This window comes from Strix aluco, chromosome 7 (genome assembly GCF_031877795.1).
Source record: "Strix aluco isolate bStrAlu1 chromosome 7, bStrAlu1.hap1, whole genome shotgun sequence".
NCBI lineage: Eukaryota > Metazoa > Chordata > Aves > Strigiformes > Strigidae > Strix > Strix aluco.
Genome location: NC_133937.1, coordinates 19,242,513 through 19,256,155, shown reverse-complemented (window position 1 = coordinate 19,256,155; position 13,643 = coordinate 19,242,513). Strand labels below are relative to the sequence as shown.

Genomic DNA, 13,643 nt, shown 5'->3' with positions numbered 1-13,643 from the left:
CCGCCGGCGCGCACGCGCGCGCCGCGCTACGCCACGCCACGCACGGACGTGCGCGCGCCGCTGTGGCTCTGCCCTCCCCGCCATGTTGGTCGGGCTGTGAGGGGCCGGCGGGGGGGGGGGGGGCGGGGGCGGGGGCGGGGGGGGAAGAGGAGCCGCCGGGTGCGGTGTAGGGGAGGCGGGCCTCGGCGTGCAGGTCTCGGTGCTCGGCAGCGGCAGCCAGGAGGAGAGGCCTGCTGGCGGGGCGGGCACGCAGAGGAGGGACCCGTGAGGCACAGCCATCCTGCCGGCGTGAGGGGATTTGGAAAGGTCCCGCTCAGTGGTGGCGCCGCGGCTGGGCTAAGGCAACAGGCGGGGCGGAAGGTGCTTGTGGTGCAGAGGCAGGTTTAGGGCCCACAGCGGAGAGGAGGTGGGAACCCGGGACAGTTTCTGCAAGGAGACTTAGGACATATGACGGTTGGAGGGGGAAGACTTCAGTCCACTTAAACTCTTCTCCCCCTTCGCCCCCCATCAGTCTACTCATAGTTGTAATCCGTTTTAAGTATGATCACTGAAAGGAGAATGGTAGGGACCAGAAGAAGCCAGGCTGCTCCATAGAGGAGAACAAACTGGTAGCTGTAGGCAACCTGAGTGCTGTCAGTGACCTCACCGACAGGGTGTAGGCTCACATAGCTTAAACATGGTAGGGAGAGCCAGATGTTGGCAACAAGATTCACTGGCAGTCCCGAGAAAGGTGAGCTATGAGTCAGGTCTAGCGAGGAATCTATTCGGGAGCAAAGGAGAATGGTGCCAGAGGAAGGGCTAGGGTAAAAGTAACACTGTGGGTCAAAAGGGACCAGAGAGGGAAGGGACAGTAAGGTTACTTACAACAGAAGTCTGAAGGCCCTCAGTGAGGTAGGGTCAGAGATCAGGCTTAAAACAAGCATACCTATGAAATAGGATAGACAAGTACTGGAGGCCCAGGCCTGAGCTTAAATAGAGCTCCTGAGCCTATGGGCAAAGGGTGGGTGTGGAAGCCCCGGGTGAGGCTGCTGAGGACAAGCATGGCCTGTTAGTGTACTCAGGATCCTGATAAGGAGGAGATTTCATTCAGCTGTTGTATATTGCAGCGGCTTTAAATTAGTCATTTCTCCACTGAACTTTGTGAAATAGAGGATTTGCTCTGATGGATGTAGTGCTCTGTTCTTGTTGTCTTTGTGATGGGGCTTTTAAAAAATTGTCTTCAATGGAGTGTACTATAAAGCCTATAAGGGTAAAGAAAGAAGAGAGTCCTATGCTAAAAGTCCTGAGTTAGGGCTGCTAGGGTCAAACAAGCAGCTGCAGTAGTAGGTAGGTAGTGTTATGCTCTTTACGTTTCTACTACCTAGCCCTCTGTTCTTAACCATCTCCAAATACGGCTGTGCCCTGCGGTGCAGGGGTTCTGTTCCCCTTGTGTGCAGTTAAGTAGTGCTTGCTGAACACCCCTGTGGGCAGGCTCTGTGCCCAGCAGAGCTCGCCTGTTACTGCTGTCTCTGGAAGGTGCCACGTTTGCACTGCTGGGGAAATAAAAGCAGCTCTTGTAGTGGTAGACTGTACTGTAAGATTCTGTCATTTTATACAGGTGCCGTTGCCTGTAGTGTAGAAAAGGCACGTCCAGCTGAGGGCTTGTTAAATATGTGTACTTTGTTTTCAGATGCCCCTAGTCTGCCCTGCCTCTGTTATGTGTGGAATAACTCAGGGCTGCATTGCAGAAAGAAAACTGTTTCCAGGAACCAGTATTTCTCTCAGTTCTTGTAGCTTCCATCCACAGTAAGCTACATCTGCAAGCTTCATCTGCAAAGCTCAGCATAAGTTCTGTGCTTTTGTCTGCGTAAGAAAGGAAGAGACGCAGCCATTGCTGGTAAACCATCCTTATTTTAAGTCCTGCTGTCTGAAGTAACTGCTGTGAGGAACCAGGGAAATTACTAGCTGTGTTTGCTTCACTGGCTCACTTTGCTTCTCACCCGATTAGTAAGCATCTCCCTCTCGTGCCAGGCCTTTGCTAGTTAGGTCTGTTCCCAGATGCTGTGTGACTGCTGCTCTTCAGAGGTGTGTGGCTGTCTAGGTGTGTTCCCCTGTGTTGTGCCTGCAACTGTCCAGATGACCTGGTAGGGCAGTAACTGTGCAAGGAAAGCTATTTCATTCTTGTATTCCCCAAGGCAGTAGTGGGAAATCCTGGAATCTAAAAACCAAGCAAATTGCAACTGTTTTATGCTACTGCTTGTGAATTCCTTTGCTCCCTTCACCTACTCGTCAGGTCTTTTCAGTCCTTCCCCTTGGCTGGTGTATCTCTTTGGGTAAAGCTGCAGGGAGAGCTGTTCACCTCAGAGCATTCCTGTGAGAGTTCTGTGGTTTTCCCATTCTTTTTATGTCCAAGAAAAGTGAAGAGAGATGGCATGGGTATTCAAACACTTACTGAATCCTTTCCTTGTTACCCCTCAAAAGTACCTAGCAAAAAAGCAATGGCTCCAGAAGGAGCAATCTAGTCCTTCTCTTTGGACAGGGATAAGACAGACCCTTGAGAATAATGCTGCAAATACAACTGTGTTCACATGCTGTAGTGAATTGAAGGGAGGAATGTTGACTTGTAAAGTCAATTTTGAGCCAGGGAGGATGAAAGGCTCCCTCTATTTTGTTCTTAATTCATTACAAGCTAACTCCCTTCAGCCAGCCTAATGTTCAAGGGTGTGAAGGGGCTTTTGCCTCAATTTGTCATCTAAGTTTTTAGGTGGAGGGTGCTGTAAAGGTTGCTGAAACAACATGCTAGCAGTTATTTTACTTAAGCTTCTTTGGGGAGGCACATTAATTTAACTTTAGTGACTTAGGAAGTTTAAACCCTAAAGAGGCTTCCTGTGGGCTTTGCATTGATTAAATAAAATACATAGCGTGCTAAGTGACACTGCTACATATGGAGAAGCCCCATGGGTTCCCACAAAGCAGGAAGCTGACTCTGCTAGCCCTTTGATATTGCAAGGCTTTAAAAAAAAGAATTTAAAAGCTCATTCCAAGGAGCATGTTGAAATCCTCATCTAACATCAGAGAGATGATTTTGTTTTTAACTTTTTATTCTGAACGTTAGAAGATAAACAGCTTTACAAGGGAAATAATGTGGAAAAATCATTATAAAATCATATATGTGGTTATCCATCTGTTTTACTAGTTCTTAATATATGTGTATTGTTCCACAATAGTCAAAGAATTTGGCTAGAGACTCTAGTTTCCAGCTAGTGAATTTTTGTCCCTCACATAAATCCCAATTAGATTCTATATTTGCATGCTTCTCCAGCGCCCAGGTGGTTTTTATTCTATTGTACATTTTTCAGGATGATTCCAATGGGAAAGTGCTGGTTTCTTCTCTGCATACCTGGAGTTTCTCATAAAGCTGTATCATCAGGAAGTCTTTTTTTATCCTACTACTTTATTATTGTGGGAGCAAACACTGTGTTTTTGGAAGACAGGCTGTGGCACACAGTTTGTAAGCTTAAAGTCAGTTTTGGGAAAAGGTTTGGAGGTAACAGGAGAGTTTGATAGGAGTTGATTAGTAGGGAACAGTTGGTTCCTTATTGTTTGTAACCAGCTCTGTTCTAACTCTTAAGTGTTTGTGACATTAAGTAAGCTGCACACAGAATGTCCTCTGACTGCTTGGGAGTGACTGTCCTGACTGGGAAACCAGCTGTAAGGAGTTTGCTTTTGCTTTGCGACAGACTTCACTGGTTCTCAGCAAAGATGTTTCTGAATGCAAATCAGTGCAAGTTTGCAAAGGAATCGACTTATTTAGGCAGAATCTGTTGCTTTGTCTTCAGAGACAAAATTAAATTGAGTCCTACTGTCTGAACTCCGGCAGTGTCCTTCCACTGCTTATTTTCTCTGTACTCAAACATGAGCGTAGTCATATGGAATCTGGTAAACTGAGGTTAAAAGACAGCATCTTCTAGAGGAAAACACAGAACATGAAGCGGCTTCATTCCATGTGGAACAACTTGTTTTTCCCCAAGGGAAAAATAAAACTCCTTGCTCGTGGAAGACAGAAGTCGAAGCCTAAGTTAGGGGTGTGCACAAAGCAGGTCTCGCTTGTTCTCCACAACCGTTGCTCTAAGCGATTAAGGATGTGGAGTTTCTGTATCACCATAACGCATCACCGTTCCTCACTGTAGCGCTCTTTTCCCCGGCCTCCTATGGAATACACGATTGGAGCCAGCTGGAAAAGGGAATGGCCCTCCTAGGGCAGGAGAATCCCGCCGCGTACCTGGAAGGCGATGCGGGGCCGAACGCAGCCGCCCTGTGCCGGGCGCTGCCGAGGGCGTCGCGGGCCGCCCCCCGCGCCGCCGCTGCCGAGCGCCCTCCCGTCCCGGCCAGGCCGCCCCCCGCTGCCGAGCGCCGTCCCGCCCCGGGCAGGCGGGCGGTGGCGGGGCGGGAGGCGGGGCCGGGCGGCGGGACGGAGCGCCCGGACGGGGTCGAGGAAGTGGCCGCGGGAGGGACGCGCCGCTCCGCTCCGCCGGCGATGTGAGGGAAGGGGAGCAGCCCCCTCCCCGCCAGCCCCGGTCCATGGCGGCCTCCGGTAGGTGCCGCGGCTGCTCGCCCCGGGAGCCGGGGGCAGCGGCGGGGGCAGGCTGGGGCCGGGCGGGTGCTGTTCCCCGCTCAGCCCGACGAGCCCAGGCTCTCCGCGGCAGCCCAACCCGGCAGCGAGCTGTCCCGCGTGTTTGGTGCCGGTAAGCGGGGAGGCAGCGGAGCGCGGCTCCCTGCCCGCGGCTCCCTGCCCGCGGCTCCCTGCCCGCGGCTCCCTGCCCGCGGCTCCCTGCCCGCGGCTCCCTGCCCGCGGCTCCCTGCCCGCTCCCGCCTGCGGGCCGGTGCTGCTGCGCCGCTCTGCTCGCCCCTGGCGCGCCGCTGCTGGGGAAAGGAGAAGGAGGGTCCCTTCCCCGAAGTGAGGGGAGCCCCGGGGCTCTTCAGAGCAGCGCTGGCTCCTCTGTTCGCAGCCAGGTTGCTGAGCTTTCTGACTTTTCTTGCTTGAGCTCAGGGCAGGTGCTGGCAGAGCTCTCCCGTGTCTTGAGCGCGCTTCGGGTTGGCAGCTCAGCTAGCTCTGAGGGAGGGTATTCTGTGGAGGAATCTGTCCCTGCTCAGCCTTTACCACCTAGATGTTTTTCTGTGATGTTTTGTAGGGAAGTCAGTTCTTCCTAAATACTGCTTTATCCCCCTGTATTTGCATACTTCCTTTTTGGCTATGACCTGATGCCCCTTGCCACAGTGGCAGAGGATCACAAATCAAACTGAGCTAGGTTGCCATCAGTGAAAATGTTACAGCTAATGTATATGCAGGCTGGTTAGAATAGAGCTGGGAACTCCAGGGGGAGAGGGGTTTAGCCCATATTGTGTAAGTCTTGCTAGTGCCCAATTTGCAAGTTCCCCTCCCTGCAGGGAAGTATACGTGTTTTATCTAAAAAAGGAAAAACGTGCCATTTTCAGGGTGTGAAGTAACGTTAGTGTTTCACTGAGCGTATCTCCTTGTGATGTAAAAATAAGCTAAACGGAGGCCTCAGGGGACTCGTGGGCAAAACTACTTTTCTCCTTATAAACAGAAGGTGATTTCACAGACACTCTTAAAACAACTTTAGGTTCACATATCATAATGCAAATCTATTGTTCCTATCACTGAAATTTGGTTCACAAAACTTATCTACTTTGATTCTATTTCCTCTTGCTTGTCTGCAGCACTTTAAATAAAGCAAACGTTTTCTATTCCGAAGTGAGAGGTCTCACTAGGATGTTAATAATTATTGCATGTGATCACTGTTACTTTGTTATGCATTCCAGCTGGGCAAAGAGTGCATTCGTTTCCTCATACATCACTTAAATACACACACTTCAGACACTGAAATATGAAAAGTGCTGAGGACTTCTGTTAATGGCTCACCAGCAGCTTCTAACACCTCTTAGAAGCACTCTGTCTTTTAAGAACTTGATTATTGAGACACCTTGGATTGGGTTTCATTTATATCATAGGCAATTGTCTTTCAGAGGAAGTGAATCCCCCTCTATGAAGGATTGGTGTTTTGGATTGCCATATTTGTGTGTCCTCCATACACACAAATCCCAAAGTAAACTGAGAACAGGCTATGTAGCACTTTTTCATTTAGTCAGAATTTGAGGTGGGTTTGATCTAGCAGATGAAAATAGATCTGCTTGCTACTGCATATGATCATCTGAGTTCGAGTAAAGGATTTGTCAGTCAGCTTTTTACCCAGTTTGTGGACAATGAGAAGTCATGATCTACTTAGGGATGTGAAAGATGACACAGGAAAGCTGTGTATTAGTAGAGGTCCTGAATTTTCTTTATGGGACCCACCAGAACAATAGAAAATTATTTATGATCTGTAAACTGAAAAAGGTCAAACCTTTTGGCTTGTAGAATGAAATAATAGGTAATAATAGTTGACAACATCTGATTCAAATTTGGGAAGTGTTAAGTGGGAAAGATGTAGTCTTACCCAGAGCTGATATGCCAGCTTCTCACAGTATTCTTTCCCCATTTCACTGGTAATCAGAACCTTACAATATGGCCATAAACGACTATCCCATGTTTGCTCTGAACTCAGAGACTGTCACCTCACTATTCCCAAACATGGTCCAAAGATGAGCCTGATTTGTTTGCTTCTCAGAGAGGGACTATGAAGGCATGATATACTCTATCACTATAGGATACTTTTATTTTCTTGCCATGGGTCTTGTGTGATTTTGACAGAATTGCTTCATCCACTTCCATTCTGCATTCACTTTATAAGCTAGGGAAAGCTTTGTATCATGTTCTGTCTCCATGCTATTTAGTCTGTGGGCCTTCCACCTGAATTAAAGGTCTTAGGCATTTCTACAGTACTAGTTTGTAAACTCATCAGTCTTTTATCATTGCTGTATAATGGAGTGTGCAACTAAGCACTGATGAGACAGAGCTGGAAAGGAGTCCAAAGGTTATGGTTTATCATTGCAAACTGCAACAGAACCGCACCTGGATGTATTTCTATGAAATAAATAGCTCAACATGACCTGCAATATTATTTATAGTGCTGACATTTTGTAAACAGAGGCAAAAGTGACTTTTATACCCTAAGTTTAGGAATGCAAAAATGAGGTATTTTTAAAATTTAAACTAGATTACACTTGAGAGTGTGAGAGGTTTTTGGAACGGTCGGCTGGCACAAATCTTTCTTCATCTTGCTATTGCTTACACTGTTCATATCTTTTGTACTTGAACTGAAGGTTTCCTTGTGTTTGTTTTTCCAAAACCAGCCTGTCAAATGCATTGTCACGGCATCCATCTAAGGTCAGGGTTTATAGAAATAAAATGTGTGGTGTTCACCTAGGGATTTTCTTATATGTGCACAATGTAAGGCAGAGTATACATTGTGCTTTAAAGTGTGCTCTGTGAGTTTTTCTGTAACTGATGTGTGAAGAGTTGGGGGAAAAACACCCCGAAACATTCTGTATTCTCCATTTATTACGCTTTTCCCTGAGGACTGGACAGTAGTTGGTGCTGCAAAGGGAGGTATTTGGTTAGAAAAATAATAGCACGATCCAGGAAAGTGAATCTTGTGTCATCCACCTTTTAAAAGGGAATGTTGCAATTGAAACTATTTCTAGATTTTTGTTTTCTTTGGGACAGTCCCATTGCTGACTTAAGCTTATTTAGCCCTTCAAGACCCACTTCCAGTATTTTTGCTTATGAACATAGAGAGTTTCCTTGGCTCTAAAAGTGGAGTCAGTAACTTTATATCTCAGTTCTCCTTTTAAATGCATTGTTCCTCAGTTTATCATAGAAGTGTAAAAGGCTACAGGAGTTGAGGTAAGAGGGCCTGAGGAGAGCTGGCCCAGCTCTGTTAAGGGGAATGCCGTGCTGGTAGAGCAGTGCTATCTAGGGAATCAGTACCTTTTCTAAACACTAGGTGAAGTTCCCTCCTACTGGGTGCAGAGGCTACACTGCTCTGGGTGATGTTGTCTCTGGGAATATAAATGCTGACAGGGAACTTGCAGAGAGTCTGTCAAGTTTGTGGTTTTTGCCTACGTATCGGAGAAGGGAGGCTTCTTGGATACTTAGTGCCCCTACAGGCAATGCATGTTTAAAATCAATGGCTCCCCCACCCTCTGTCCTTTCCAAGCACAGCTGCTTCCTTTCATTGAAAGACTGGAGAGGGGCCTGTTTGCTAACAGGTTGAGTTACAGAAGCTGTGCTCTTTTTAAAAATGCATGGTAGGATTAGGTGTTCTGTTTTACGGAACATTAAAATGCCCTGGAAGCTGCTGCCACGTTTCCCAGAGTCCAGAGGTGGGACTTCTCCCAGAGAGTGCCAAGGTAGGACTTTAGGAGCCCTGGGCACACCTCAGAGAGTCGCTGCAGTGTCTCTCCGATCTGATGAGCTTGGGCTCAGCTGGCTGTGCTGCGTGCGTGGGCTCTGTTCTTGGCAGACAGTTGTGCTGCCCTTTCCCACTGTATTGCATGTAAATCAACACGTGGCACTGGAAGCAGAAGTCTCTGGTACTCCTCCCTTTCTAGAATAAAACAACTGACCTCCTGAATTCTGCATGGTTTTCCTGTTTCTGCTCATGTGATTCTGTCATCTTTGTCAGGTGGTGTTCAGCCAGAAGCAATATTTTGGTGATAGTGGTGTTCTCACTGGTGTGAAAGCCATCTTTTTTCACAGTAGTTCTGCACTCTTAGCTTAAAGGTCCCAAGGCTTTGGGTCTGTTTGTCTGCTTTATGAGTTTGCTGGATCCCCTCCATGGAGAATGCTGTCTCCTACAGTTTCCTACCTGCAGCCTCCATCTGGGGTTCAGGAGCTGTATTCACACAGAAACATGCAGCCGTCCTAGTGAATGCTGCTGAACTGCAGTGTCTGTGTTCTCCATGGCTAGGACATCATCCTTTCACTGCTAGAGACTTTTCATTTATTCAGGTAACTATAACGCTATTGGTTGAGTACAGAGCTCATCTCTGCACTTCTCAACTCTACGACTTCTGCTCAACTGCAGTTTAAAGTTGGTCATTATATGGTTTAGAGCTGGGGTACCGTAGCCCAGACATCATTTCAGCCTTCATTTCTTAATTAAGGTCTGGGGAAGGTGAGAGAATGGAGTCTTTGGAGGCTGTTGAATTTTAATGAGATGACTGCAAAACCATCCTGTTCAATTCTGGTAAATTCACTCTCTTCAGATGCTCTTTTTGATGTGCCAAATTTTAGGCATTGCCTTCTACTTTAATTAGAAAAATCTGCTTTTGTTTGCTTGCTTCTGGATGGAGATGGGCTGCAATGTTGACACTTTTGAAGAGTCAAACTGGAGTTAGAGGAAGACAATTTACTAATAAGATTTGAAATGCACAGCACTGAAATTTACCATGGGACCAGAGCCGTAATCCTCGAATTTGGGTAAACTTCTTCACAGGTTAATGAAGATTAAATTTAGATTTGGTGGGAGACCATTGCATCATGTGATACTGGTTCAATTTGCATGTGATCTTCTTTGCAAGCTGGAAACAGTTTTAAAAGTGTTTTCATTCCAGAGCCCAGAAATACAGGTGTGTAGGTAGGAGCTGTCTCTAGAGAATTATAGAGTAAGTCACCTTTGGTGAGTGTATTTTGGGCTGTGTTATGGCCACCACTATTGTATTAGTTCTTTCCCTCTGAAGAGAGAGGCTTTGTCGTGCCAAAATGGTTGTGAAACCTTTGTATGACAGTGCTGGGGGAAGGACCCTTAACACAGGCTTGCAAACTCTCTGAAGCCTGAATGGTAGAATTGCTGTGCTGCAAGCACTGGGGCTGGTGTACCCTTCAGTTGCAGACATACTTAGCAGGCAGTTTACTTTCTGGTGCAATGAGAGCAAATGTCTAACACCATGGAAGACATAGTGACTTCCTGTAAGCGTTGTGGGACCTCATTTAAATAAAGGCCTTTCTTGTTTTACGTGTGCTGTGTTTAGTGTATACTCTGCTTAAGCATGTAATGATCTGCAGTTGTGTTGCAGAGACCCTGTAGTTGCCTAAAATTATTTCACTTCACGTGCAAAGGTGAGCTCCCCTTTTCAAGCTAGTTTGTTTTGGAGGTCAGGTTTTTATGGGTTTTTTTCCTATCAACATGTTTTAAATCTGTAAATCTCCACATGTGGTTTGTTTCACTTGAAACTGCATAGGAAATCCCCTCCTTCATAGGAAGGTTTTTGAGAATGAAAAAACTACTTGAATTTTAGTGGGGTAAGTGCAAGAGGAGTTCAGCCGCCCTTAGAACTGCTCTGTGGCTGTGAACACCTCACTTTGGATATATCTACCATTCTTGTGAAGTGCTTTGGAGCTTCTGACATGAATTATAGGGACAGCCCTGTGGGTTTTTTGCTGCAAAGCTATGGGTCAGTTCTTGCTTTGAATTTAATCCTCCTCCCTGTGATCATCTTGCACCTGTACAGAAACCCCTGGAGGATATGATGTGCTGATTGTGTACGCAAGTGACGCCACTGAATGGTGTCAGTATCTCCAGAACCTCTTCCTCTTTACTCGGCATGTTCGAAAGCATCGGATTCTGAGCTACCAGCTGGAAGGCGAGTCTGCCATCTCCCACCAGGAGCTGGACCTGTTCAACAGAAGTCGGAGCATCATCCTTTTGCTATCTGCTGAGCTGGTGCAGAGTTTTTATCTCCCTCCTGTCCTGCAGAGCCTTCAGGAAGCTTTATGGCCCCCGTGCAAAGTAGTGAAGCTGTTCTGCGGTGTCACGGACTGTGATGACTATGTGACCTTTTTCAAGGATTGGTCTCAGTGGCAGGAACTCACAAATGATGATGAGCCTGATGCTTACCTTGCAGCTGTCAAGAAGGCGATTTCAGAAGGTAAGGTAGCAGCTGTGGAGTTGTGCTTCTCGGTGAGGAGTTGGAGGAGGAAGATGCGTGATATTGTTTATCCTTATTTTAACATTGGTAACATGTTTTACTGAAATAGAAAACTAAAGCGAATTGCACAACCCTTGTAAACTAGGAAGTTTTGCAAGCCAATTTTTCTATGCCTGGTCAATTGGTCCCTAATTCATGATAGATTACCAGTGACTCATAGAGAACTTCTGAATTTGGAGGTTATCTTAGGTGCCTGGTTTTGAATGCAAATCAAAAATAAAAACTGAATATCTTTAACGTTCTGCCTGTAAATATTGTGCCCTGCATAAAGTTTGCATCTCCCTTTCAAACACCCTTAAAACATTTTGGTTTCCTGATGGATAACCTAGGGCTAAGGTAGCCTGGCTCCTTTGCTTTCAGTCTGGAAGAAGAGAGAGAACAGTGGCTGAGCTTTTATACTCTGAAAAATAAAACTGACCAGAGATTAAACTAGTTTTTCTGACACTTTCTGGCAAGAGTAAAAGTTTAGTGACTGTTTTCCTCCAAACCTCACAGCACCAATGTTTTATTGATTTTTAAATATGATATTCAAACTTAGGGAGGTTTAAACAACATCTCTCTGGATTACTGGTGTTAATGGTTTTACTTAGCATGTCTCAAGGACTGTCAGAGTTATTTTAGGCTGGAGTAGGAGTAAGTTCTGGTGTAGCTGGAGAGTGTGTGAGAGTACAAAAGGATGCCAATCCTGAAATCTCTTCCCAGCGCCAGCTCTTGCTAGTCTCTTCTGACTTGCTGCATTCTGAGTGCACAAAGCACAACATGGGGGAGAAGAAAGACTCCTGCTTCCTGGTCTGCGGGTGGAGCAGGAAGCGCCAGTGTCTCTGTCCTTCATTAGATGGACTTGCTGTAGTGGGAGGTTTCGCATAGCCAGGTGGATCCCTACTAGTGAGAGGCTTTCATCCATCTTGCTTGTTTTGGGCACATTAAAAATCTAAGAGAATTTGAGGTGAAGGGAAGGAGACAGGCGTGGGAATGGGTCAGCTAGAAACCACTCTATCAACTGCTTCTCTCTCTAGAGAGAGAAGCTGTGTTTATCAAAGGGAAGCACCCAAAGTCTGATTTTTATGCTGGGAAAGCATATCTGTTGGCAGTGGTGCACTGAATGCAGAGCCTTGTTAACTAAAGAGCAGCCTCCATTCTCTTTGATGTTGGATACAGTCAGTGGATTGTATTAAGCTGACCTGGCTCTCTTCCTCCACTTGAACAAGTGGCTCTCCACAGGTGAGCTAGCTCTCTCTGCATACAGCTGGCTGCCCCTTGGCACTCTGGGGGCTGTGCCTGGGGCTTGGGTACTGGATCTTCCCAGCACTTCTCAGAACCCACTCTGTGAGAGGGCAGAGGTGAGTCATGCTGGTAGCGCTATGCTGTCTGAGCAGCCAGGGAAGTACGGCTTGTCTGCCTTGCTGTTTAGTGAGCTAGCTGCCATACATCTATGGCAAAACTTCTTTGGGGTAAGGTACTACAGTCTGACTTTTCACAGTTGGACGTAGAGTCCTTCTGCAGAGGTGTCATTGCTGCTGAAAGTTAGCATGTGCTGATAAAACCTGTGCTTCAGCTTTATGTAAATGGTGTTTTGAAAGGGAGATTGTGCTTTGGATTTTTGTTGTTACTACATAACAAAAAAATCCACTTATTTTCTGTTTTCTCACTTGAACTTCAGCATACATTGGTCTCAAACTGACTGCAGTATATCTTGAAAATATTTGACTGAGAGAAAAAATGAGATAAAACCAAACTCTTTGCTGTGGAGTCTGCTGTAGCATTTTCCAAATTGTTTGGTACACAAAGATTCAGAATTTCTGGACTTCTGTTACTGTTATGGGAGCCCTACATGATGTGAGCTGTCAGCTGCATGCAAGAGTTATGTCAGGCTGTTTCTTTGTGTACATCAAAGCAGTTGCCAAGGTAAGCCATCTGCTGTCACTCTGACTTGTGAAGGGAGAACTTACTTAAGATATGCTGGTTTCATGGCAAAAGTATTTGGATGAATGTATCAGATCCTACCTCTGTGTGGGAATAAAATTACTAGGTGACCCCTTCCATAGTGTGATTCTACAGACCAAGGTTTGTGAATGGCCTCAAATGCAAATGTTCTGATGCTTCCTCTGAAGAGAAGACAACCCCAGGTGTACATAGTTCCCTTTTTGGGTGAAACTGTGAAAACTTTCTTCTTGGTTGGTAATAAAAAATTAGCATCTGCTTTATAGTTTGCTTGCAGCTAACCCCAGCATGAGAACTTAAAGAGTGTTTGTGACAGCAGACCTCTCCCATAAACACAGCCTGCGCTCTTCTCCCAGGACTTCATTTTTAGAATTTTAGATGAAGGCTTTGAAGTCAGGAGCTCTTAGAAGGTCTCAGTTAAGTCCATTCTCTACAGCAGACTGTGAACGTTTCCTAAGGCAGCTCTCAATTCCTACAGCACTTAGCAGAGAAAGTTTATGCCCATATTTGAAATTACTTGCCCGGGTGTATTCCCCTGAGAAGTACTTCTCTCGACACTCATTCACCAGTACTTCTAACAGCAGTGTCAGCACACATTGAAAAATGAAGCCTGATGCAAGAGTGACTGAGCTTCAGCTTCCTTACAGCTGAATCCTGAGCTAGTGGAGCATATGACACAGGACATGGTGAGGGCAAATACCTTTCCAGAGCCTTCACACTGGCCCTGCTCAGGCTATGCTGTTGCCTCTAGTGCAGCTGTTAGGCTGTGG

At 46.3% G+C, this 13,643-nt stretch overlaps 1 protein-coding gene across 1 annotated transcript in view; it reads left to right on the top strand.

Annotated features, from left to right (window-relative positions):
- The first annotated feature begins 4,442 nt into the window (after window positions 1-4,442).
- PIK3AP1 (phosphoinositide-3-kinase adaptor protein 1) overlaps window positions 4,443-13,643 on the top strand; it is a 44,863-nt gene continuing 35,662 nt past the window's right edge. Inside the window, exons 1-2 of the mRNA XM_074830758.1 lie at window positions 4,443-4,573; window positions 10,456-10,872. Coding sequence (XP_074686859.1) covers window positions 4,561-4,573; window positions 10,456-10,872 — 430 coding nt within the window. The 5' untranslated portion in view covers window positions 4,443-4,560. The remainder of the gene's footprint in view (window positions 4,574-10,455; window positions 10,873-13,643) is intronic.